Source organism: Perca flavescens, chromosome 18, assembly GCF_004354835.1.
Source record: "Perca flavescens isolate YP-PL-M2 chromosome 18, PFLA_1.0, whole genome shotgun sequence".
Classification (NCBI taxonomy): Eukaryota; Metazoa; Chordata; class Actinopteri; order Perciformes; family Percidae; genus Perca; species Perca flavescens.
In genome coordinates, this window is record NC_041348.1 from 23,079,663 (window position 1) to 23,105,356 (window position 25,694).

Genomic DNA, 25,694 nt, shown 5'->3' on the forward strand with positions numbered 1-25,694 from the left:
AATGGAAATTTAATTTTACAGTATCTTGCATGGACCCAGACATGTAAACCCTATACCTAGCACCCGTTGTTCTTATAGTGTTAAAGTGAATTCTCTTTGGGGCAAACGCAAATTTGCACTACACCGTAGCACTTGAATCAGTTATTACTTTAGGAGGTGCTGAGAGTTCTGACTCTGTGGTTGAAAAAAACATCAATTTGGAAAATTGAGACACTCCTCATTCTGTGCCCGACGCTTTTGTAGTACAATATAAGACATAGGAGATATGCCCAGCATCAACAGTTTTGTAATACTACATATGATTACTATTATTACTGCTCTTTTACTGTGTACGCAGCATTGTAGCTAGATAAGGTACAGACCTTCACTTTTAACTACTTTAGAAAATGTTTAAATCTATAACCCTGTAGTGAAAATGTAGTGAAATAGAAGTATAAAAAGGCATATAATGGTGGTACTTAAGTATGAGCACTGTACCTAAGAATTGTACTTAAGTATGGTAGTTGAGTGAATGTACTGAGCTACTTTTAGGACTTTTAGCAGCTTAAGTGTGCGCTCCACGTATTATAAACTATTCTTTTTTGTCTTTGTGAAGCACTTTGGTGCAAACTTGTTTGCTTTTAAAGTGCTATATAAATTAAATAAACTTGAAACTTAAAAGGAGATAACCTAAAAAAAAGGATGCTAATACACGGATGACGTAGGCACATGAAGACACTCACAAATCACAATGCAATCTTAATCCACTGACAAAATCCAATATTGATATTGGAATCCAGGTAGATATTTAAAGGAAGTATGTACAGTCCATAGGAGGACATCTGGTGTCCAGTGAATATTATTGCAAGACATTGTGATTTTTCTTTTTCTTTTTCAGATTGAGTAGGGCATATCTCAGCAAAAGAGGAGTCAGTAAATGAAATGTCTTCACTAAACAACATTAAGCTAAGCAAATAATTGTGTAATTATGCCCAGCACATAAATGTAGGCATATAAGGCAAAACATGTGTTTGCATATTTCAATCCATTTAGGCAAGCATACATTATATTAATGAACTGCAGAAGAACTGTGTATTACTGATTCAACTTTCAGTCTGATGATAGGCTAATTTAGAGTCCAGGGAGCACAGTCATTCATTATTTCTGCAAAGGACGTCATGACTGTTCAATTGTTTGTTCGTCTTAAGTCTTAGCACATCCCCAGTATGAAGTCTAATGTTGGGGACCCTATGACCTTTCCTGTAGTGCCACCATTACTTTAGGTCAAACTTCCAGTTTTAAAATCTCCTGACTCACTGGTTGTTAACACACAGTATATGCTGTGCACAGTCATGCTTTTTGTAGTTAGAGTAGGTAACATCTACATCTCAAGTTTACAAAAAACTTAATTCATCACTATAATGTGGACTGTGGCTGCCAAGAGCAGCAACTCTACCATGCTTTAAAAACAGTCCTTTATATTATTAATTTTGACTGAGGACCAGGATAAATGTCTTTAATTAGAAGGCCAGGTTCCATAAGAAAAGCATGTTAGGTAAATATTTTACATGTCTTTGAAAAGATGACGAGGAAGTGAGAGTTTAACTTCATGTTCATGGCTTTTCATTTACTAGTACAGTTTTATAATCAGCTATCTCTGATATTTGTATTTGTTGAAATGAAAAGTGAGAATGTTTAGAAAAGCCATGGGTATGGAAGTGAACTATTATTTTAACATCTTGATCGTTGACCTACACATGATAATCATGACAAAAATCAAACTAGTGAACTGACTTTAATGTGTTTTATTGGTAAATAAATGCAAGGTAACCACAAGAAACAGATACTGGCAGTGGGGGAATGCCGAGGTTTATGCCACTCAATTTGTATCCGATACGAAGCAATCTGTAACATTTTCGAAGTTGAATGGGTAGAATGTGTAAAAATAGAATGTGTGGTGTTGCTTACTGCCTGAGTCACCGTGCTCTTTTCATTTTGGTATCCACCCACTGTGTCTTGCAGAATTGCAGCCCCTTCAAGTTGGAAGGAAGTCAAGTCTGTGACTGGATTTATCTTAACAGAGTTCCCTGTGGTTTCTTATTTCTTATTGCACTTAACTACCTGTAATCCAAAGTGGTTTGTGTGTGTGTGTACGCGTGTGTGTTTGTTTGACGAAGCAAAGCACAACAATCTGGCTGTATTAAGCAGTGTATGTACTACCATGAATATTTTCCTATGGAAATTAATATAAGAATAATGAGGAAATGAATAAAAGACTCACAAGTGAATGACCAAATGAACTGACCAGAAGCAATGTAGGAGTGGATGACTGAATGCTGATTATAGGACTGTCTTGACAGAGCTTAAACGTGTAAAGAAAGTTTCAGCTACGATTCTTTTCATAGTTTCATTTTCTCTGTGATTCATGCAGATTTTAGGTTAACATTTGACAAAAACTCATGAATGGGGTTCATGGATATTCACCCTCATGTAGGGCATTAACCATTAGGCTCAAGATGTGAAAGAACATTGTTTGGAATTTTAAAAAGAATTGTCGGTCTGACTTGAACAAACGGATGCTATTTTCTTTAAATTAATGGAGCAAACTTACTTTATACATTGCAATCTCTTAAAAGAGAAATCTTCCTTTACCATGTAACAAAAATGTATTCAAAATTATTTTCAAAATTTGTATGCTGAGCAACTGTTACAAAAAAATCAAAGTCAGTGTTTTATTATAGCTTTGAAGAAGAAAACAATCCAGCAAGTGAAGTTTGTACGTTTCTCTGCTGTGAGGTCCATCTGGATGGATTACCATCAGATTCTCATTTGCACTTAACAGAGCAAATCTTTCCCACAATCCTTCATTGAACCTCCCCAATAAACACACACATATTACAAAGCTGCTGTTGCCTTTCACCTTACTGACATTTCCCTTGCTTTAAGTGCTAAAGTGCCCTATTGCTTGCTATCATGCTATGATGCTCTTCTATCACACTGTGTGATACAGGTGAACTGCAGCACTTGGTCCTTGTCAGCTTTTGGCCACATTTTTCATTCTCATGTTTTATTTTATCCCCTTGTCTTGCCTTGTCCTCGTCCTCTCATCCTGCTTGTGCTATCCAGCGGTATCATATCCTCCCAGTTACAAGAAGACTCCACCTCCTGTGCCCCCGCGCACCACCACCACCAAGCCTCTTATCTCTGTGACAGCCCAGAGCAGTACAGAGTCCACCCAAGATGCCTACCAGGAGGGCAGGCATCCACGGGGTGGGCTGTGGACCACGGATAGCCTTGGTCGTCCCATCTACAGCTCCATGGACAGCCTGGACAGCACCAAGGCAGTCACCATGGCCATGGAGTCAGCAGCAGGCAAGAGGCATGCATCTTTGGGCAGCCACAGCTCGGTCCAGACATGCGACAAAGCAGTGCTGGTGTCCAAGGCCGAGGAGTACCTCAAAACCCCACGTTCCTCTATCGGGATACAGGTAACAACATAACTGACAATGCCATTCAATTTGCTGCTCTCTTTGCAGTCACCAACTCACTACCCAGCCTTCATGCTAATTACACCAATCCTATCTATCTTTTTCTATCTAAAACCACCTCTCAGTTTTCTATAAAAAAACAACAACAAAAAACTTAAATCGACCAAATACACTTTTTTTTATCAGAACACAACAGGTACATATTTATGTACAATATGTAGTTGTTTCAATTGCATTGCAGTCATTGGATTATTGACAAAAGGATTAGGTTTCTTTATTGAAGACTTACTCTAACTCCATATCCCCAGGCAGACTTCAAAATGTTGAATTAGCAATACAACTACACACAGGCAAATTAGCTAATCCTGTATTTTTTTATTTATAGAATTACAAATTCTCAAATGTACCAATCTGTGTGAAGTATTCCAGAAGGTTTTGGAGGCTTCTTGACCTTTACAAGTGTCAGGCTGTATGACATGGACAGGGCTTATTTAAAGTGAGGATTTCTCTTACTCTCTTTGTTCTAGCTTGTGATCTGGGTGCTAAACCTGTTTAGTTCTTCTGTAGTTTGCTGATTTGCATTGGCCTGATCATTACTAGAGCCCATAACTAAACGAGTAGCTCCACCGCAAGATAAGGATTCTTATTCTGGTCCTCATTGACATCCATGCAACTACCCACACTGCAGTTATACTAGTGTTTATTTCGTCAGACGAGACGAGACTAAATATGTTCGTCAACGATCTTTTTTTCCATGACTAAGACGAGACGATGACGAGACTACACCAATGTCCAAAAACGCTGACTAAGACTAAATTAACATGCATTATTGTTGACGAAAAAAGACGAGACTAAAATGTTTTGCATAAAATAAAAACTAAGATAAAATCTCTCTTCATTTTTGTCTACAATCGTCTCTACTTTTTCATCATGATCTAGAATATTCAGTTACTGAGACCCGGTGCTACGGCACCGACAGGTGCCCTAACGACCGGTATCTACCGGACCTAATAGCCTGCGCTTCTCTCTGATGCTCCTAAACGGACGTTAGAGTCAACCGAAACATCGCTGCACGGGGCGCTAGTTAACACTACACTCAGCCTCGCCAGTTTTGTGCTGCATTTATTTTATTGTAAAATATCCTTTCCCCATGCAGTGGTTGTTTTTGTCGTTAACTGGTGAAATAAGCAAGATGCTCAATATTTATATAACTTTATAGCATTTATTTATTTTTATAACTATTTGACTGAAATGGTTATCAGAAATAATTTATTTAAAAAAAGACTAAAATGTTTTGACTAAAACTTGACTAAAATAGCGAGACTTTTAGTCGACTAAAACTTGACTAAGATACCTTGAGTTCTCTTTTGACTAAAACTAGACTAAAATGATGAGACTTTTAGTCGACTAAAACTTGACTAACAAATATTTTTGGCACAAGACTAAGACTAAGACTAAATTAAAAATAGGTGACAAAATTAACACTAAGTTATACATGTTGGAACTAATGACACCAGGTTTAAGCCATCAATTAAGCTGTAGCATGATTTCCAAAACCTTGGAAAGCATTAAATGTACCCTCCAGATCATGTATTGTGTATCATTACAGGATAACTTTTAGTTCACACTCACAAGTGCTGGTTTCTTACAGTTGCACTGACTTTTGGTATACCTCTCTACCCTGAAGAACGAGTGGGGAGTGGCCTCTTTTATGGTTCTTGTTTAGCACTTAAAAAAATTCCGTAGATTTGAGCAGCATCAATACGGGCCTACATGTGAAAATAAGCTCTTTTGTAACTTTTTTAAACAGATGTTAAATATTGGATTGTAAATAAAGAGCAACGTTTTTTTAATTGTTAAAAGCCCCCATCAGAACCAGCACGTCCAGCAATTATTATGCTAGCTTAAAGACAAAAATGGAAACTTAAATCTTCTGTAATACAAAGTAGGTAAGAAATCTAGTCAACATATAATATATTTCTAAATATCAAGCTGTCATTTTGAATAGCAGACATGTGTGTCTGTACTGTACTGTGTGTTCATTTCAGTTGTGAATGATGATCATTTGACATTGTTCTGTTGACTGTATTTACCAGGTGGAAACTGTAACAGACTCTGAGACTGAAAGTAAAGGCCTTCCTCAGTTCCATTCTATAGGTATCCAGGTGGAGGATCACAAACGGTATGTGGCTCAGACAGAAGAAACACAGTGTCCATAGTCAAAGTTTACTACATTTTCAAGCAATGTCCCTGTAACTCATGCATTTTTAGGCATGGGAGGTTCAAGCGCTCCAACAGTGTGACCACTGCAGTACAAGCAGACATGGAGTTGGAGGGCTTTCCCTCCATGGAGGACAAGGGCCTGCAGTTTGGTGGTGGATTCGGTCGCCACTCTGAGCCCAGCACGCCCACGCAGTATGGGGCCATCCGTACGGTGCGCACACAAGGCCTGTTCAGTTACAGGGAGGACAACCGGCCTTCCAGTGGGCCCTCCAGCCCACAGCCTGAAACCTGGCTGGTTGAACCCAGTCTGGAGAGCGCCGAAACAGGCCGAGTGTCCCCCCTTCGCAGGGACGGCAGCTGGTTCATGCAGCTCCTTCACAATGAAACCAAGCGGCTGGAGGGATGGTGCAAAGAGATGGAGAGAGAAGCAGAGGAGCATGACCTGTCAGAGGAGAGTGAGTGTCCTGAGTGAAATTACATTCTTGTCAAAGCAGGAGCTGCTTTTGTCTGAGGTCAATGCTTACATATGTTCTCTATGATAATTTCTTTTTTTGCAGTTTTTATAACAGTATAGCCAAAGTGAACATTCACGGTATTAGCTGTCACGTTGACTATGAAAACACAGAATCGTGATAGGTGTTTTGTGAGCAGATTGGATCCTTGTGAATGACATGTTAGCCTTTGCCAAGCTGTGCAGTGATAAAAACCAAAATCACTCTCTATCTCTGTCTGTCTCTGTCTCTTTCTCTATATATGTGTGTGTGTGTGTGTGTGTGTGTGTGTGTGTGTGTGTGTGTGTGTGTGTCCACCAGTCCTAGGAAAAATCCGGAGTGCCGTGGGAAGTGCTCAGCTACTAATGTCTCAAAAGTTTCAGCAGTTTTACTGGCTATGTCAGCAGAATCTGGTGAGTAGTATGTGTTTGTGAACTAGAACACTGTATCGACCTACATGCTGTTAATATGTTACATAGAAAAACACCAAAGATCATTGGTAAACTTGTTGATAGGCCTCTCTTTCTCAGAGCTCTGAGAAGGTGCTCGGCCCGATGCTGCACTTGTGTGCCTTCCAGAAATAGAACACAGAGATCAATAGTGAAGCAGTCCCTCTGCCACTATTGAACCCACAGTTAATGAAAGGGGAATTCCAATAGGAAGCAGCACCTGTGTTGAAGCTATCCATTAGTGCACAGAGGCAGCAGTTTGAATGGGATCTCAGATTTTGAATAATGGACTGCCACACTGTCTCACTGTTTAGCCCTCATGTCACGTCGACTAGAAATTCATACCTTTTCTAATGCTAACTATCCACAGAGTCAGCATATATCATAGGATGATAGTGTCATAAATGGGAATGTTTCTGCAGATACAGTAGAGAGAGACAGTGGAAGAAACAGAAAGCCACTTAATCACACCTTACCAAAGCATAGCTACTTTTTTGAATGAAATGCTAAACATTGTATAGGTGGTCTGCCTGCTTTATCACTGCCCTGTTTTGGTGTGTGCCTTAACTCTGTGTGTTGCTCTCTTTTGGATGGTTTTGGACCGCTCTCTCTCCCCATAGATAATGGGATGATGAATTAAGTCTAACATTGGTAGTGACAAGCCTTAGATTGCCCTAAGCTTTAAGACGTGTCTGAATAAGAGAATGACTCAGTTTCCCTGTTGGATGGAGGGGGAACTGCATGATGTGTCTATAAAAAGCTCCAAACCTTTGAAGTTTAACTTGACAGACCTTTTCTTGGTTGGAGATCACACTCATTCTGTGTTTGGTGTCTAGGCTTATCAGCCATGTCTGTATGTGGCTGACTGATGAGATTGAATTTTGATTTGTAGTTGCCAACTGGGTACAGTAGGTATTATGAACAGCAAAACACCTGTGCTGACAGTAATTCGTGCACACTTTGTTGGTACAAAAGGGAAATTCTAAAGAGGGCAAATTAATATATTTCCCTCCCCCAATGAATTCTGTCCTCAATGCATATGCCCATAAAATTACAACTGATAATTAGTAATCATTGTTGTTGCTTCAGCATACAATAGACCAACTCTGCCGTTATAAAGAAGATGCAATGAAAGGCAGTGTAGGGAGTCAGTTGAGGTTATGAACCAATGTTGATGCTGCGCTGCCACACAGTGGTGGGAATAGTGAGGTGGCTATGTATCACAAGCATTACACCACCTGTATCATACTAAACTTAAATTAAAAAGCAACAAAAAAGCTAAATAATTGGAATAGATATTGCAATTATTTAGAAAAACTGTACCTTTTTTGTTGCTTTTTAATTTAAGTTTAGTATGATACAGGTGGTGTAATGCTTGTGATTAGTGTTTAGTAGTCCTGCACCTAACAAAGACGGGATATAATTTCACTTGAGTACGAATAACCCACTACATTTTGTACTCCACTGTCTCTTCAGGACCCTAGTGCCATGCCCAGACCCACATCTCAGGACCTGGCTGGATTCTGGGACCTCTTGCAGCTTTCCATTGATGACGTCACTGCCAAGTTTGATGAGCTGCAGCAGATCAAGAGCAACCAGTGGCAGCTGGTGGAGAGCCCAGCAAAGAAGGTAGAGCTGGTAGCTGTTTTCCCTGGGATCCACAAACTCATAATAATTAGTCTTAATGGGCTCTAGATGCACTCGCTCAGCTTTTGAAGAAAAAAAAAAAACTACAGTGACAACATTTGCCATCCTTTTTAGGCTTGTGACCAGCAGGAAGTTAATCATTCTTATCATAACACTGGAAGGACAATATGAGGAGGCTTAGAAAACTAGTGCATCATCTAAAATCTAAAATGTTTTCCTATAAAAACATCAGTTAATGCAGGACTTGTTTTATCTGTCAGATGCATGTTGGCCATATTTATTTGTTACCAATATTATAGTAACTCATCACCTGCTTTTGGTCTGTGGTATTGTAAACTTTGCCTTAATTATTACAAAACAGTGACACCACACACAGCACTGGCTATTTGCTGGCTTTGCTTTTACACAGAACACTGGTTAAGTCTTAAGACAGTAGGTGTAGTGGTGAATCAAAACACTTCACATGTAACTTTTGACATACTTGCAATTCTTTAAAAAACAAATTATACTGTAAATTGTTGATAGCATTTTTAAAAACTTGATTTCAAAGTATGTCACTGTAAAAAATAAAACTGAAAAGCATTTAGAATATCAAACTATCCAGTTAAATCACCAATTCACAACAGTTGAAATAAAAGCACATTTGTAAGAGTGGAGCTGCATTTGTAAGAAGCACATTTGGATAGTAATGTGGTTTTAGAGATAGAAGAGCTCCTTCAGGGCACTTGGATAATTATCTTCATGCTACAGTTGTAGTTGTAAGGGAGTTATTTACCTCCAGCAGTTAATAGGCACATTGCAAGCTCCATGAAGCTGGGCCCAAACAGTGACACAGATGCTCTGTATTGGGTTTCTATCCTTCAAGGCAATCACAGTTATACACTTAACACCAGCTTGCCAAGCAATCACAAAAGCTTGCCTTGCATTCAAAAGGTTTTGTACGTTAGTATGTTCAGATTTGTAGGTCATATGGGTGAAGTTGTACTGCCTTCACGGGTAAATGTTGCAAACACTCTTTGCAAAGGGTAATGTTCTAGCAACATAATCAATTTATAGTTGCTGTAGTGTCTCTAGATGCCTTTTGTTTGAGCGAACATCTTCTGGTTCACATGAATGTCTTACTGCTGAATAAATATACAGCACCTCAGCAATAGTGAGAATTATTCATGCTGTGGCTCAACAAGCTGCGATACCTAAGATGAGGCAAAGTGGCCTAGGTCTGTCCATGACACACACCTTTCCAATATACAAAGAGTCCATATGTTAAAGGATTATAGCCAAAGTAAATTAAAGCTGTGCACTCCATAGTGAATAAAACTCCTTAGCATTTTCTGGATTCTGACTTTAAACTCAGAACTCAAATACATTTTTCACATGTGGCCCTAATCCTCTTCTGTATAGACTCCTACACTGTTGATTGAGATACACCGTTTTATTTGCATTGCCCTGTGAATCAACGAGTGCTGTCAGATATATAGAATAAGAACCCTACAATTGTTTGCCTTGCTTAATCATGTCATTCTGGATCCTAAGGAGCGGAAGTGGCCACCACCTATGCCAAAGCGGCCGTCCAAGGGGCGTGGCGGTATCATGCGAGAGCGCTCTCTGGACCTTCAGGACCGCCAGCGACAGGAAGCCCGCAGACGCCTCATGGCCGCCAAACGAGCAGCTTCTTTCAGACAGAACTCAGCCACAGAGAGGGCAGACAGCATCGAGATCTACATCCCTGAAGCCCAGACACGGCTTTGAGGTTTACGGATTCATCCTTAGCTCCTCTTGTCCACCTTCACCCAATACCAGCTCGTCGCATCACATCCAGCCTGCTGTCATCTGTCACTGCTCATCCACTTTTTCATCATCTGTCGCCATTCTTTTGGTTGCCCCTACTGAAGCTACACTAGGCAAGAATTTGTTGTTGTAGTTATTAGCTTAAATGACAATGTGGCACTGCCATAGGGAAGAACGCCCCATCTATCCTGAGTGAGAAGTTCGATGAGTCAGTTGAGTCAGGTGTGGATGGTTGTTTTCTCACAGAAAGTAATAAATAAAAAGTTTAAAATAAAGCTCAACACACACAAAAAAAAAAATACTAGACACACCAGCAACATTTTGCCTCTAGCCCTTCTTGGTTAAAACTGATTGCAGGCCAGCTGGATTGGTAAACATGAGCCACTAACGTGAAGTTGCCTAGTGTTGCTTTAAACCCACAAGGGAATGGTATTTATTTCAGCATTATTTCAAGTTGGTGATTTATTTGGTCATGGCCATTATTGTTAAAACTCCAGTCTTCACCATTGTTGTCATTACACCGCTGTGATAAGGCTATACTTACCACATTCAAAAGTCAACACAAAGTGCAACTTTTCACTTCTCAACAGCAACAATGGTCTTTGGCCAAAGCATCCTGAAAGAACAGCGGCAGCAGAAATTGATTGTGTATAAAATATTTTGTCATAATAATACAAATACATTTTCTTTTTGATGAGGTTCTAATTTCACATCCAGCCTTTTCTATGGAGGTGGCTAAGACCTGGTACCTTGCTTGATCAATTTCCAGCCAAAAATTGTCCAAATAATACGGTTTTTAAAATGTTCTACAGCGTGTCTGAGGTTCTGCACAACTATATAATCTATCCATCTTTAACCAGGCATGCTGCAGCCGCTGACCAGTGTTGCTGAATGAGATCTGAAAAATAAGGCTATCCTAGAACCTAGAAATCCTAGACCATCATTTCAGCATTTATTCATTTCCATTCATGTACTACCATACACTCTTAGGACTATACATTTTTAAAGCTATGTACGTTATTTGCTGCAGGATACATTCCATTGCAGAATAAATATGAATTATTAACAAAAGACAGTTTTGCGCAGCCTGGAAGAAGTGACTGTATCAAACAATGCATTTTGCACCTTATAATATTCATGTTTGTATTTCCAAGGGAAATGTAGTTTTTGAAGCTCATGTGATAGTGTTGCAGTTGAATTGCAAGGACAGATATGGGAAATTTACTACAGAATTTCATGTTACTTACTATAGGTTATATAAACTGCACCTTGTGTTTTCATTTCTTGCTGATGCCATTCAGGCCTCTCATTATTACAATATTGTGATTCTAACACTTTTAATTATACTTACAGTATCTATCATATGATCGACATCACAATCTACAGTATACATTTAGTATTTATAGTTGAAACAGTGGTGGGTTGATTTGACAGTGCATTTGTCTTGCTGATTAAGGGTTGTTTCTCAGCTAACAGAAACCATATCTCATCAACACACTGCATCCAACCTTTTGTTCCAAGTGGGGCATAATGAAAACACTTCTGTTGTTGTTTTTGATCTGCTCATGTAGTTTAGGAAAGACAGGTGCAAATGACACTTTAACAATATTCAGTTACTATAGTAAATGGTGCTGCTTTTTACTCTAAAACTGTTGTCCTTTACCCAGTCCTACGTGCACGCACACACACACTCAAGGACTTTTTAAACAGAGATTTATTAATATGGTGCCCGTTGTCTCTCCGAAGACTTGTAGTAGATTGTGACTTTAGAAAAGATCATCTTTGCAATGCTCTTGCCCTCAGTTATGTAAATAACTGAGGAGAAGGTTTTATGGTTTAACTTCCTTTCTAACCTGCAAAAAGGCCAGTATATTTATTTATCAGATGAGAGAGATTACAGGCTTTGACATTCCACCAACCTTAAAGTCAAATCAAATATGCCCACCCTGAGCCAAGGGCATACTGCTATAGCTAGCTGAACATACTGCATTGTACCTGTCCATATTTTATACCACGCAACAATGTTTCCCTAACATTTGCAGTGCATGCCCATTCATCCTTATTTGCCAATCTAACCCCAGCTAATTAAAAAATTTTTTTGATTTAGGGCCACTAGAATTATCCTGCAGTAGTGTTTAATGTTTCCCATTTTATTGTAATTAGAATAGCACTCAGTAGGTGAAGGAAGTCTGGTACTGTAAATACTTGTGCGAAGCAGTGAGTCATACTTGTCGAGATTATGATGGGGTTTATTTGCTTGCATTTGTCTGAAAAATAGCTTTTATTTTGTGACTTGTGTACATCAGTGCTAAATCTGAAACCCTTACCTTACCAGACGGCCTTAACCAAAGCACTCATGAATGTAAAGCCCCTAATGATGCAAAAAAAAAAAAAAAAAAAAAAACTTTGCAGGAGATCAGCAGCTGCTGAAAATTCAACTAAATTGGACAGGAGAGAGGTCACTCCCAAACTTTGACTTTTTGTTTGATTTTTATTAAACTCAATTTAGTTTTTTTAATTCTTTTGGTTTGAAGATTGGTTTGAAGCTTAACTATTTAAGGGCACAATATAATACTGACAACGTGCCAGGTCACCAAGGGCAATACATAATTTCACACTGATTTCAGGTTCTCTTTTCACAGGAAGTACAGACGTGTGTGCTTTTACTGAAACACAAGCATGTATCTCTCAAAAAAGATTTTTGAGTCCTATTAGGATCAATCCATGAAGGTTCCAGAAAAAAATACAGTTTATTGATTTAAAGGTGCAATATGTAATACTGACAGCTAGTGTTTAAAATAGTTACTGCAGTACAAATTAAATCCCTCCTCCCCAGACTCAGAGATCACGGAGTTTGCCAGGCTGAGACCGCAGCATCCATAGTCTCACTTTGCCAGACCCTCCTCCAAAGCGCGCTGAAGGAGCAGCCACAACAATGTTGCTAGCCACTTGTCTCACATAGCCAGACATTACAGCACAGCGGAGTAGACGTTAGATGCTGGCAATATGACATAAAATGTCATAAAAGCCCGTGCTCACGCGGAGCTCTGTACCCAACTGACAGACACACTTTTTCGGCTTAGAATTACGGTAGGAACCGCTAAAAACACAACAACCTTGCCGTCCTCTCCACCCGACTGAACACACTTCATTGGCTTAGAATTACAGCAACAATCGCTAAACACACTGCAAACTCACGGTCCCCTCTTTCCGATTTACAGCACCCCTCTCTTGGTTTAAAATAACTACACGTTGTCAACAGCCGTGGCCCACCCACCCGCCTGGTCCTCCGGTAACGTTAGCAGTTAGCAGGGTTAGCATGGCGGCGTTAGCCAGGGCCAGTTGGGATCACTTTACTGGCTGTGTCTCAATTGTTTTTGCGAGTAACCAACTCCAGTATAGCTATATAATTCAATGTGAGTACACAAATGTTGAAATGAAATAAAATGCCCTTGTAGCCGTGATAAATTAGCCTGAAGCTAATGCTTACCTTACTTCAGGAGGAAATTAGCCAACTCGGCGTCCTCTTGCGCTCTAAGCTGTCTCCATCTTTCAAATACATCTCCAATATTTACCCGGGGTTGGTTACATCTCTGGTCACACAACCGTTTTTTTTTAGGTCGGGTAGAATCTATCTCCATTGATCCTGTTTGTTTGTTTGCTACTTTCATGGCTGTACTAACGTTAAGGCTGTAGCGTGCTGGGTTTACGTTTTTAAAGTTATATCTGGCAACTCGGCCTGGCTGACAAACTGGGCAGTTGATAATAACACACAGGCCAAAACATAAACAGAAATTCCGTCACAGAACGTAAATCTTAAAAAGGAGAAAATACTGACATTCAACTTAGCATGTTTCCTTAATAGCTGATGACGAATTTGGGTCATTTTGGGATTTATTAGGCCTACAGTAAATATATTATATATTGGACCTTTAAAATACAAAATGGAATGCTGGCTCATTTATATTTACAAGTCAATTCACAATTTAAATACAGATAAAAGAATTGCCTATGCGAAGGTCTTCTTGCAGTATATATACCATGAACCATATTTGCTGATACGTTTACACATAGTAACAATATTTATACAACATAGTACACATTTTCTCTGGAGTTTAGATGCCCAGTAAGTGTATTCACAAGACCTATCCAGCTTCCTCAGTAACTTAATTCTTAAAATCAAATTCTAGTCGAGTAGTTTACTTTATTTAACTGTATATCTCTTTACTGTATAAATACTGTGCCACAGTATACACTAAAGGACTAGGAACTGAAGGGAAGAATAATTTGCTTATAAAATCAAGTGCATTATGTAATTACAGAAACTGTTAAAATGGCAAGGGCTTACTTTTAAGTTCAGTGAATTCTCTACAGAATTCATTGAACTTAAAACCCTAGCATCTTCTTCCCATAAGGGGCTTTACCTCCAACATTAACACACCCTTTATATTGTATTTCAGAGAAGAAGGATCCAACTCTGATGATTACCCTCTTTAGACAAGCTACATTATTTGAAGTTATCTCAGCTTATTAAACCTTTTCCATTTCATATTCAATCTGAAGAACAGGTTGGCAATTCATCTTCTACAAATTGCAGTGCTTAAATGTTCTGTTTCAGTAGGAATGCACCAAGGATGCCCACTTTTCCCATTACAATTTGGTGCATAGTGACACATGTTATGGTGACTTTAAAGTCAGTTAAATTTCTCTTCTTCTAATCTATATTTCATTATCTATTCTCCAGCACATCCTTCACAGGAAGTAACACATTCTGTACTTTTTCTACAACACATAATCTACCTACTAACCTTCTCTTGGCCTGCTTGGTTGACTATAGTCATACTTTTGGGGGATACATACATACCATAACTAACTAGGAGGGAGTTTACTACTTTATTATTTATTAATAAATAATGTCTATTGTGCCCGTGCAATTTTAAGAGCTAAGCTAGGAGAGGACTGATCTTAATTAATATATATATATATATACAAATCTAATCCAGCTAAACATGGTTAAGGGCTGGCTTTACTAAACACTGATACACAGTAGTGCTATCCAAAAGTCTAGGCACTTTGGTAGTCATTAAGCAAAAGTATTGATGGTGAACAAGAACCTTCCATCTTCCTTGCAAGTCTATAAATAGCATCTTCACTCATCATTTGAAAAGATGGAGGATACTGTTTGAAATATTAAAGTCCTCATTTATTTCACTGGTTCCTCCTTAAGTCTTGCCCCCCAGAGGAAGTAACACCAGTTGATGGGCTACTCCAACAATCCAACTGCTCTTCCACCTGACTGAAAGTCATGCAAATCAAGTCTACTTCCCACAGACTGCATACTGTGATTCCACCATGTGTAGTAGTACTTGATCTGGTACTCATTATCATCAATCCAGGCTTTCCTTAAAAAAACAAACTTTTAAAACCGTTTCAAGTTTGTACTTTTTGTTGCTAGTAATTTCCTTGCAGGTTGTTTAAATCAGTTCCACTTTCCAACCAGTAGGTATGAGAAAAATCTCTAAAATGTTGGTAGTACAGATAATTAGTTGGTTTTCCTGCTGGGTCAAGTAGTCTTGCACCACCATTAAAGCCTGACTATAACCAAGCGGGAGAGCATAAAAGGGCACAGCAGAGTGACAAGGCTTAACATCACTGGCTGGAATGAAAAATGATGTCACTGTTTTTGCACCAATCACCTGTCAGAAAGACTGATATCAGACACAAAGATGTCCTCAAAAGTCACAGGGACACCAGCTGCTGCGAGTGATGTACACTATTAAAGTATGTGTGACGTGAAATACACATTATGACGTGTGTTTGTGGTATCAAGCAGGGCTATTCTACAATCATAGTACCATTTTCCTGTTGTGTACTTTAAGGTTACTCAACATAAGCATGGCATCTCTGACGAAAAGCTAAATGTTGTTCTTTCGCATCTGTGTTGCATATTTTCACCCACCATGATATGAGGGGCTTAGTAGTTTGGCAATTATGTACATGACAAATCCTCAGGTGCCTTACAGTTTGATTCTCATAGGACTCTGTGAGTGAATGTTTTATGTGAAAGGATTTCAACACCTCTTAGAATGCAGGTTTGTCCGTAATACCGTTCCAAAGGGCTGGAAACTAGGCTGGGTTGGACTGCAGAAAATATTACATTTATATTTGACCAATTCAAACGTCCTACTGTAATAAACTACAGCACAATACAGTCGAGGAATTCAAGGATATTAAAGGAGAATTTGCTAACTTTTGAGTATTTGGTTCATGATCACATAAATGTTCTACTACGATTCACCACGATGCAGTTATATTTTTAGAATTTAATTAATGTGTTACGGACAGCAGATACAGTCCATTAAAAACAGTAAATTGTAGAAAATCTGTGAATTTCTTGGAGCGGAAATGATGGTGTAAACACAACAGCTCAGAGTGCACGTCACATCTATTTCAGCAAATCATTTCTTTAAAAAGGTCTTTATCTATTTTTCCTCCTTTCTGTAATATTGTAATCTCACGATGTTTTTTGCCTTTTTGGCATCTACAGAATCTGGAAACTGACAAAACTTGACCAGCCAAAAAGTGCAATAGTGTTTTCAAAAAATGATAGGCAGGCTAACCTACAGCTATTTACCTCACGGTTAAGTGTTTTTAGCAAACATGGTATAGTAGGACTAGTTTAATCTCCACAGGAACACTTTGTCATGCCTGTGTACTATGCAGCGGTACTTCTGTGGGGCGGCAATGCTTGCAGGCCCCGGTGCAGATCACCTTTCATTTACAGAGCACTATCGTGCTTCACACTACAGGAGCAAAAATGTGTGCTGTCATTGTCATTGTCAGGACTCAATACATCCATGATAGTTACTTTATGCTGATTTCAAAAATAAAGTATCAAGTGTAAAGAAAAAGTCAGCTAACTTTCAGTCTCACGCTTAAATTATTCACATGGATGTGATAAGTTAAGAGTTCCTTTGCCAGGGTAACTTTTCCTTGTTAACAAGACAGTTCGCAGCACCATATGTTAAACTAAAATTGTTTAACAGTTGTCCTGAAGATAAACCTCAGAGAAGTCTGTATAGGTGCTGAATCAACCAACTTCTCTCCTTGTACTTTTCCTAAATTTTCTTTTTCTTTTTTTATTCTGACAATCAGCACACACCAAAAGCATCAAATGCACACACATACACACTACAACAGCAGTGTCATATTATATACTCAAGAAAACCCCTGAGTTTCCTTTATATGTATCTTGAGGATGTCTTTACAGACTCCATTAAAAGCTTTTCTCCTTGTTTCAGATACAGTTGCACTGCAAAGATGTCTTTCTATTGCTTGCTCTCTCCTCTCATAAACCGTGACTTTTGATGACATTGATCAGAGTTTTGTCTGTTGTTACAAGCCAGTCAGTTGTGAGTAATTATGGACCATATTTGATGTCATGTTTGCATTAATACTGGGCTGTATGAGAGTGGATCTGCTCCTCAAGCAATAAGCCTAATTTAGATATTTAGTTTGGCTTTTCATCTTGATCTTTAGACTCCTGATAAACCTAAATTTGAGGGCTGTTAAAAGGACTGTTTAGGTGGTTGTCAACACTTAAAGAAACATTAACATTTTGGGAATTTTGCATATTAGCTGTCTTGGCAAGAGTTAAATAAGTCGATTGATACCACTCTCGTATCTTTCCGCTAAATATGAAGCATAGCCAACAGCTGGCTAGCTTAGCATAAAGACTGAAAGGGACACAGCTAGCTTGGCTCTGTCCAAACGTAACAAATAAACACCTCTAAAGCTCACTAATTAACTCCTTATTTATCTTGTTTGTTTAATCTGTACAAAAACTGAAATGTAAAAATGAAAATCTGTGGTTTTACAGGGAGTCATAGGTCTATTTCTATTTTTTCGTGGTGCCTGCCAGTCTTAATGGCTAAGATCGCTTCTGACTTTAGCATTTAACCGATAGGGAAACATCTAGCCTGGCTCCAGAAGTAACAAAATCTGCCTAAAAACAAATTCATAACTAGCAGGTTGTATATTGTTTATCTGTAAAACGGCAAAGTGTAAAAACAGAAAGTTGTGTTTTTACGAGGTTATATACGGGTCAATTTCTAGCTGTTTCCCCTGTCCGCAACACCCAAGAAATGGTTAGCTTAGCCATGAAGACTTAAACAAGGGAAACAGCTAGTCTGACAAATAATGAAATAGACCAGCAAAAAGAGATTTTTTTTTGTATGGAATTAACAAACAACATATGTTAATTAGAGAGCTTTAGGGATGCTGGTAGGCAGATTTTGTTACAGGCTAGCTGTTTCCCCCTGTTTCCAGTCTTTATGCTAGGCTAAGCTAACCGTCTCCTGGCTGTAACTTGATATTTATCGTGCAGACATGAGACTTGTGTCAATCTTTATCTCTCCAAGAAAGCTTATTTATTTCCCAAAATGTAAAACTATTATTTTGAAGAGGCAAATGTTTCGCTTAAGTCACGTTAGATGAGAACGTTTTAAGGCAATGTAGATGCTAACATGTGACATTTTCTCACCCTTGATTTCTGTAAGTCTTTTTTTCTTTTTTTTCTTTTTTCTTGTGACCTCAGTGCCCATCTACAGAGTTATGGGTCTGTCAATGTGAATCAGTCTACATTGCCTCTAAAGGACAGCTATACTATTTTACACTACTGCTTGTAACTGCACCAGTTCTTGGAAACACGATCACAACTAGATTCTACAGGCATATGTTGACCACATTTGCATATATGTTTTGGGAATTGTGTGCTACTGTGTAACTGGGAGGAGAAATCTTTCTCTATCTGTGCTGTTCTTTATGTTTCAGTGTTTTATGAGGGGAGAGAGCAGTCACAGTTTTGTTTGCCTTTGGTGGAGAAATGTCTTGTTTCGTGGCTGTGTAGAAATGACAGAAGGCCTCGTATAGGTTTTGCAATGTGACATGAAAGAAATTTGATAACATAAAAGATTTATGGTGTGGTTAGCTTAAAATTATTTTGAATTGTTAGATATATCAATAATGAGGATAAATATGATGCCAAATATTCAGTATTTGTACAGAAATATACATATATAAATATATAATATATGCCTAATTTAAATGGAACTATTTTCCGCTCTTGACCATGTTTTTGTTGTTTAACGTTCCTTTGTCAACATTATTTTATAAGATCTTCAGATAGCATGCAGGATAGTGAAAATGAATGTATTATTTAGTGTTTCATTGCTGGTCAGTATAACGGCATTCTACAGATCAGTTTGTGTTTGTAAGATTAATTTAAGCTGAATATTTAATTTCTAGATTTGTTTACCTATAAATGAATTGTAAACTTTCTTTTCTAAATGCAAGGTTTTAAAATGGTTTCAACAATTTATATAATTTGATTATTTTTCCTGCTTTATCAACGTGGCTCAGTATATTTTGCCTCTTCTAAGTACGCTATCATCCATCTGTTGTAAATAATTATGCAAATTAAACTTTTTGAAGAAAACGGCATGGTTGTGAGCGAGCACTTTCATTGTTCCTCTATAAGTACTGGGAGTTAGAAGAGGGTTCAGTGATGCAGCTGTACCAAAAGTGGACAAGTCATGCAGGATTTTAGCTCAATGGCTGGGTTATTTATGGGGAATTACCAAAAACCCAAATAAAGTTTTATTCATCCTCTGGAGTAACTCTGCGGGTCTATATAATAATAATAAAAATAGAAATTGGTTCTCAGTTGCAACTGTGGTGATTTAAATGAATTGAGTGATCTAATAAGTTATTGATAGAGCAGTTATCAAGTTATCAAGTTCAAACAACTGTACACGATGTCCCTCTGGCCTGCTCTTGTGCATGCTGGCTCACTGTCATGATTTACTGGGACACTTATATTATTAGTAACATCTGTGTTTTTCCAACGACCATGGGGCTGCATCTCATAACCCTCGACTCCTCGGTCTTCGGCTGAACCAGAAGTGGTTCTGTCCCTCCTTGGTAACGGCTGTCTCAAAGCTCTTATTTCTGTCCCGGAAGCCATGCAGCTGAAGGAGATGCTAACTCCGCCCATACAGCTAACAAATTAATGTAACGCTTCAGAGGAAAGGATGTCTCCTCCCTCTTAAACACATATGCTCGTTGCCTCTCTCCTCCCTTGATTTCCTCGCGTCTCTCCCGTGCCTCCTCGGTGGGAGCGACTAAGGCGCCAGAAAGGGAGGCAAATGGAGGACTCAAGGAGGCAATTTAAGGATTATGAGATGCAACCTGGGCTGCTGCTGTGGAAAGATCTATTGTCTTCTAGGTAGTTGGACTGGATGGGACTGTCACATCACTCCAACTGTGAGCAGCTAGTACCTGAGGTTCCACCTGAGACCCAGGCAATGGCATGAATGACAGAGGGGCAGAAGATATGTTTACATCAACTGTTTTCTCTCACAAACATACTATGAACTACAATGTAAAAATGAGATGATGTAGTAGTGAGTGAAGTCAGTAGTGAAGGTGGTTGATGTTGGAAGATAAATAAGTAAACAGAACAAAGTGCATAAAGAGACAATAAGGTCTCTGTGGTTCCTCTTAGTGTTTGAGGAGCACCGGGACCTGGTGTTCCCAGTTGTACTGATGAAACAGCCCTGCCCACCAGTGACCTCTCCTGGCAGATATATAGCAGGAAAATAATAACAACAATAGCATTAATGATGCACATATCCAATGAGATTCAGGGAACTGGTATAGCTTCAGCCACTGTTAATGTTCCGGTTATGAAAAGTCAAAATGTCTGCACTGAAAAAGTTTTTATTAGATCAATATAAGTAGGTTCACTCAAGCTTGCCAGAGGAGAGGGCTGTCCCAAACAGATATAGCTTAAATTCAAATGTTTATAGGCCTTTTTCACAGAAGACATTTTGACACATCACATTAGGAAAGGCACACGTTAAAATGCAAAAAATAATGATGGCTGAATTTCATTTAGCTGCTTTGGTTTCAGGGTCCTGGTATTGTGCATACTGGCTCGATGTCACGCTGTTGGGGCTTACTGGGACAGAAGGAAGCTTGTTATTTTGTAATTAGTAACACCTGTGCTTTTCCTACGACAATTCAAGATGTCCGCTGCTTACTTTGTCTAGTTTGACTTCAACTCAGGTGGTGCTGCCAACTACGTGATATCATCAAACTCTATGAACCAATACGTGTACATGTTCCTGCCCTAATAGATGCAACGAGTCAGTCAAGCCCACATCGTACACATCCACAGAGAAAAGGGCTCATTAGCACAAGTGAAAACTGTGTGGGTGGACTATAGGTGTGAGGGTAACAGACCTCTTTCACGGCAGACATGTTATGTCATAGTAGGAAAAGCACAGGTGTATTCAAAACCATTAGTGATGGCTGCATTCCACTTAGGAGAGGCCCTGGTACTGTGCATGCTGACTCACTGAAATAGCTTATGCTGCGTTCATGCCACCTGGGAATAACAGGGACCGCCCCCGTGATTACGTTGTTTCTGCAGACTGCCAGCGTTCATATGGTCGGGGATGCGTGTTCTTCTTCTTCTGTTATATTGGCCTTTGGCATAACAACTTGTTGCGTGACTGCCACCAACGGTTGGGCATAGAGCATCAGGTGTGTGAAAACATGGAGGCCACAATAACAAATGATTTGCTGCTGTTTTCTTATCCAAGCATACAAACATCACATGGACAGGTGTTAGGACACGGATAAGGTGTTGTTTTTTTATACATGGGCCTATTTATGAATAATTTGCAATATATGTCTGCGTATGTTTCTTGGCAGAGGTATTTGTCCACAATAAACTGTTTATTGTCATTGAAATATTTTCAGTGAACCAAAGTCGCCTACATCAAACGTCAATGGTCAACAACCCGTCACCAACTGGGAAACTCCGTTAGCTAGATCTAGCCCGAGTTTCCCACAGGAAGTGACGTGAATGATGACGTTTTCCGTCAATTTTTTTTTTTTTATCCGATGTCTATGAACGCAGCATTACTGGGACACTTGATGGAATTGAGCCATCATTAAGGTTATCAATTTCAGCTGTGCTTTTCCTACTATGACAAGTCAAAATGTCTGCTGTGAAAAAGGTCCACCATGTGTGAACATTGTCAGGTTGAAGATCGAGTTTAACTACTACTAAATAAAAAGGTTTAAAACATAGAAAATCTGGCCCTATATATATATATATATATATATATATATATATATATATATATAAAAATAATATATATATATAATTTCACATATGCATCCATATGTTTATGCTCACACTAGCTAGCCTTTCCATTAAGTGCTGAGTTGTACAATCTGACTGCCGTGGGCAGCGTTGCTGTCTTCAGTCTGTTTGTTCTGCACTATATATATTATATAATATCTGTAAGATGGTCTCTGTTTGGCAGCAGCCTGTTGGCGTGTATAGCTCTAGTCAGTGGGAGCAGGTCATGGAGAGGCTGGTGTTCAGATGTCATCTCTTTAACCAGCGGAACTGCTGCCTGCTCCCTCCTGCTCTGAAGAGATGGGAGTGGCACCTCTAGTGATGATCCTGAGGGCCCTTTTCTGGACCGTTCTCTAGAAGAAGATATCAGATATAACATCTTTTTAATTGTAAGCTAACAACAGAACACTCTACACAAGTTTTAATTAAAGAAGTGGTCTTTATTACATCAAAGAAGTCAAACATTACAGACAAGAATAATCATGAGCCATGAATATCAATTCTATACTTAGACAACTGCTCCATTCACTGCTCCTCCTTGCGATTACTTCAGATTTATTAAGAAGGAATTATGGGCATCTGAACAGGATTTGCTCCTTAGTTTTCCCTTACATGTGTAGTTATGAAGGCTAATTTACTTTATATAATTTCTGTTGACACACTTGTCATTATTTTCTCTCTCTGCTTGCTATAGAGATGGGCCATCAGTTTTGTCCAAACTGACTGTATTAACGTGGTGTTATGGCCTGTGAATTTTCTCTTCCTCCTTTGGGTCAGACCAGAAATCTGCAGAAATAAACTAAAAAAAAAGTATGTTCCACCAGCAGAATAAAGTTCTGTATTCCGTGGACACTAATAAGTTTTAAACAATATCTGTCCTACAAGAGTACAATCTCTTCATCTACAGCAGAACTAATGTTCTCACATTGCATCCATCATCTAAATCTCTACTGTTCATCCAACAATAGAGCCTTTTAGAGTACTCATGATAGTCTATTTACAACAACATCCTTAACAGGAGACCCGGGCTACTCTTGATCCAACCAAGTGGAACCTCTGACATTTTATTTACATTAAAGTTGTTGTTTTTTTCTGAATAAGTTTGTAACACACAAGTGGTATTCGGTAAGACTGTGAAGTCTCACAAAGAATTTGTGAAGCATTCTGATTAATAAAACACGCTGAATCATGGTCCAAAAAGGTATTCAAAACAGTGATCGTCCATGAGAACGCATTCAACAAAGCCCTGGTTGCGATCTAAGATGGTGTTAAAATGCTTGTATCAACAAGAAAATTCAAATGATTAGGCACAAAAAATGTTTTTGTTTCACAGTCCTGCATGTTTCACTCACTAAGCCTGTTTGCATCACTGAGTCCGTGTGTATTCAGGGATAATGGTGAGCAGGATATGAGGATGAAGATAAACAGCTTATCCCAACTAAAACATTAAGAGGGATAGGAGCGATTATCCAAAATACTCTGTGCATATAAATGCATTGATGTTCTACTGACCACAAACAGAGCAATGGGTTTTTACACAAATAAACCACGGTAACATCACAGAGTTTCATTATTTGAAAACAAGACAATTACTACTGAATTCCACCTACATACTGAAAAACTACTTCTAATGCTTTAATATACAGCTTCGATTAGGGGTTCTTAAACTTTTCTTCATGGACTCAACTTGAGCAGATCTCTTACCTAAGGACCTTTTATGGGCTCATTAAACCATACTAATACTCTCAATACTTGCAGTCCATTTTGCATCCCGACCCCCAGTTTAAGAAACGCTGGTGGTAGAGTAAACGTGGAATGAAGAATGATTGTTCTTACAAGCAATGCAAGTAAACAAACAATAAATACAAACAATGTGCTTTATCCATATAGACATATTTACACAAAGTCTTTGGCTTATGAATAAACATCAGCTACAAAATAATAATAAAAAGTGTTGGCCACCAGTGCACAAAACAAATGAGGCCTGGGGTCAGTTCACTTCCAATTCCATTCAAACCATAAATGGAAACCGTAATTCACCCATTCATGAAAAAGCATTTATTCTTAGTCTTTTCTAAGAGTAAATAAGCCGATTCCTTCGTACCCAAAATCTGTTGATATTAGAGTTTTGAAATTAAATATCCCATTTCTGAATTGGCTGAATTGAAAGTGCATTGGGCCCAGCCCTGAAACAAACATGATTATGCTAATGTCACATGGTTGAACACAATCTTCAATTTTTACAATTTGGGTTACAAAGAAGACTTCAAAACTTCTATCCAGACAATCAATAAATGATGCAACAAATCAACTCTGCAGTGACTGCAGAAAAATATAACAAATAAAACAATGATACATATCACACTTTTTTGAACGTATACATTTTAGTGAAAATCCTACACTTAACATTTTTCAAGTCGCCACTTCATGATATCATAAAAAACAAAAACAAACACACAAAAAGCCTAATACTCCCTGTGTAAACTTCCTGTTTTTCTTTTATTGTCAGTCTTGTTTCTAAGATGCTGCTTCATCTAATTACACGTAGCAAACTTACATTGACATTTAGGGTATTTTCTGTCTATATATTCCGTTATCTGACAATATGCTGTGTGTAACCAATGAAGAATGGGTTCAAAGTGGCTATTACGTACTTAAATACATAATAATGTTCTAACTCAGAAAAATAACATGTAAATGCTGCTGATGTATGGAGTAGAAAACTGAAGCATTCACAGAGTTTGGCCAGGCTGTAACTTTAAGTTTCTTGTTCTTATACAAAAGTACTGGCAGCAAATATTCAAACATCACCATGATGAGATGCTCAACACTGTTAAGTAGTCAGAAATAAGCATGAGAGCAGGCTTGGTTGCAGTTAGCAAGGCGGGAGGGAGACATCTACAGTGCACATTGAGTACTGCAGCTGGAACAGCATGAGGCATCAAGTCCATGGGAGGAGGGGCTGTGGTGAGAGGCTAAACATTTAGTGCCGGCCGGCACTCAAAAAGCTGTACAATAAGCATAAAGGAGTAAAAGCAGTAACATCTCCACCTCTGTTGCACTCCCAGCAGCCCCTTCTGTTAAAAGTCTGAATGTTTCCCTTTGTTTGGATACTTTACAACACTGTACAAGGAGCCTATTTTGCTTCTCCCATTTGTAGGGACGCAAAATGGGTACTACAGAACGGCAACCACAGAGGGGAGTCGGGACCAAGCTAAAGCAAAGGATCAAACACACGGGAAGTGAAATTAGTTCTTCACCTCCTCCTCCTCCTCTCTACTTTGTTTATGAGGACTCTATGAACTCCAATGACAGGTCGTAACAGAACCGGTACTGCTCCTGTAGACAAACACAGACAGACATACTGAACTTAACATCTGGGTGGGTTAGGGTTCATATTTTGGGTCAATCTCTG

The 25,694-nt window shown here is 38.8% G+C and overlaps 2 protein-coding genes across 7 annotated transcripts in view; one reads left to right on the forward strand and one right to left on the reverse strand.

The window, feature by feature from the left end:
* Positions 1–11,146, forward strand: part of LOC114572855 (disks large-associated protein 2) — an 81,309-nt gene extending 70,163 nt beyond the window's left edge. Inside the window, exons 6-11 of the mRNA XM_028604637.1 lie at positions 3,106–3,467; positions 5,564–5,649; positions 5,739–6,145; positions 6,503–6,594; positions 8,107–8,259; positions 9,811–11,146. Coding sequence (XP_028460438.1) covers positions 3,106–3,467; positions 5,564–5,649; positions 5,739–6,145; positions 6,503–6,594; positions 8,107–8,259; positions 9,811–10,026 — 1,316 coding nt within the window. The 3' untranslated portion in view covers positions 10,027–11,146. The remainder of the gene's footprint in view (positions 1–3,105; positions 3,468–5,563; positions 5,650–5,738; positions 6,146–6,502; positions 6,595–8,106; positions 8,260–9,810) is intronic.
* Positions 11,147–24,138: 12,992 nt separating this feature from the next.
* ptprk (protein tyrosine phosphatase receptor type K) overlaps positions 24,139–25,694 on the reverse strand; it is a 113,610-nt gene continuing 112,054 nt past the window's right edge. For all 6 annotated transcript variants that reach the window (XM_028604814.1, XM_028604812.1, XM_028604811.1 and 3 more), the window contains one exon: positions 24,139–25,618. In XM_028604814.1, coding sequence (XP_028460615.1) covers positions 25,565–25,618 — 54 coding nt within the window. In that variant the 3' untranslated portion in view covers positions 24,139–25,564. The remainder of the gene's footprint in view (positions 25,619–25,694) is intronic.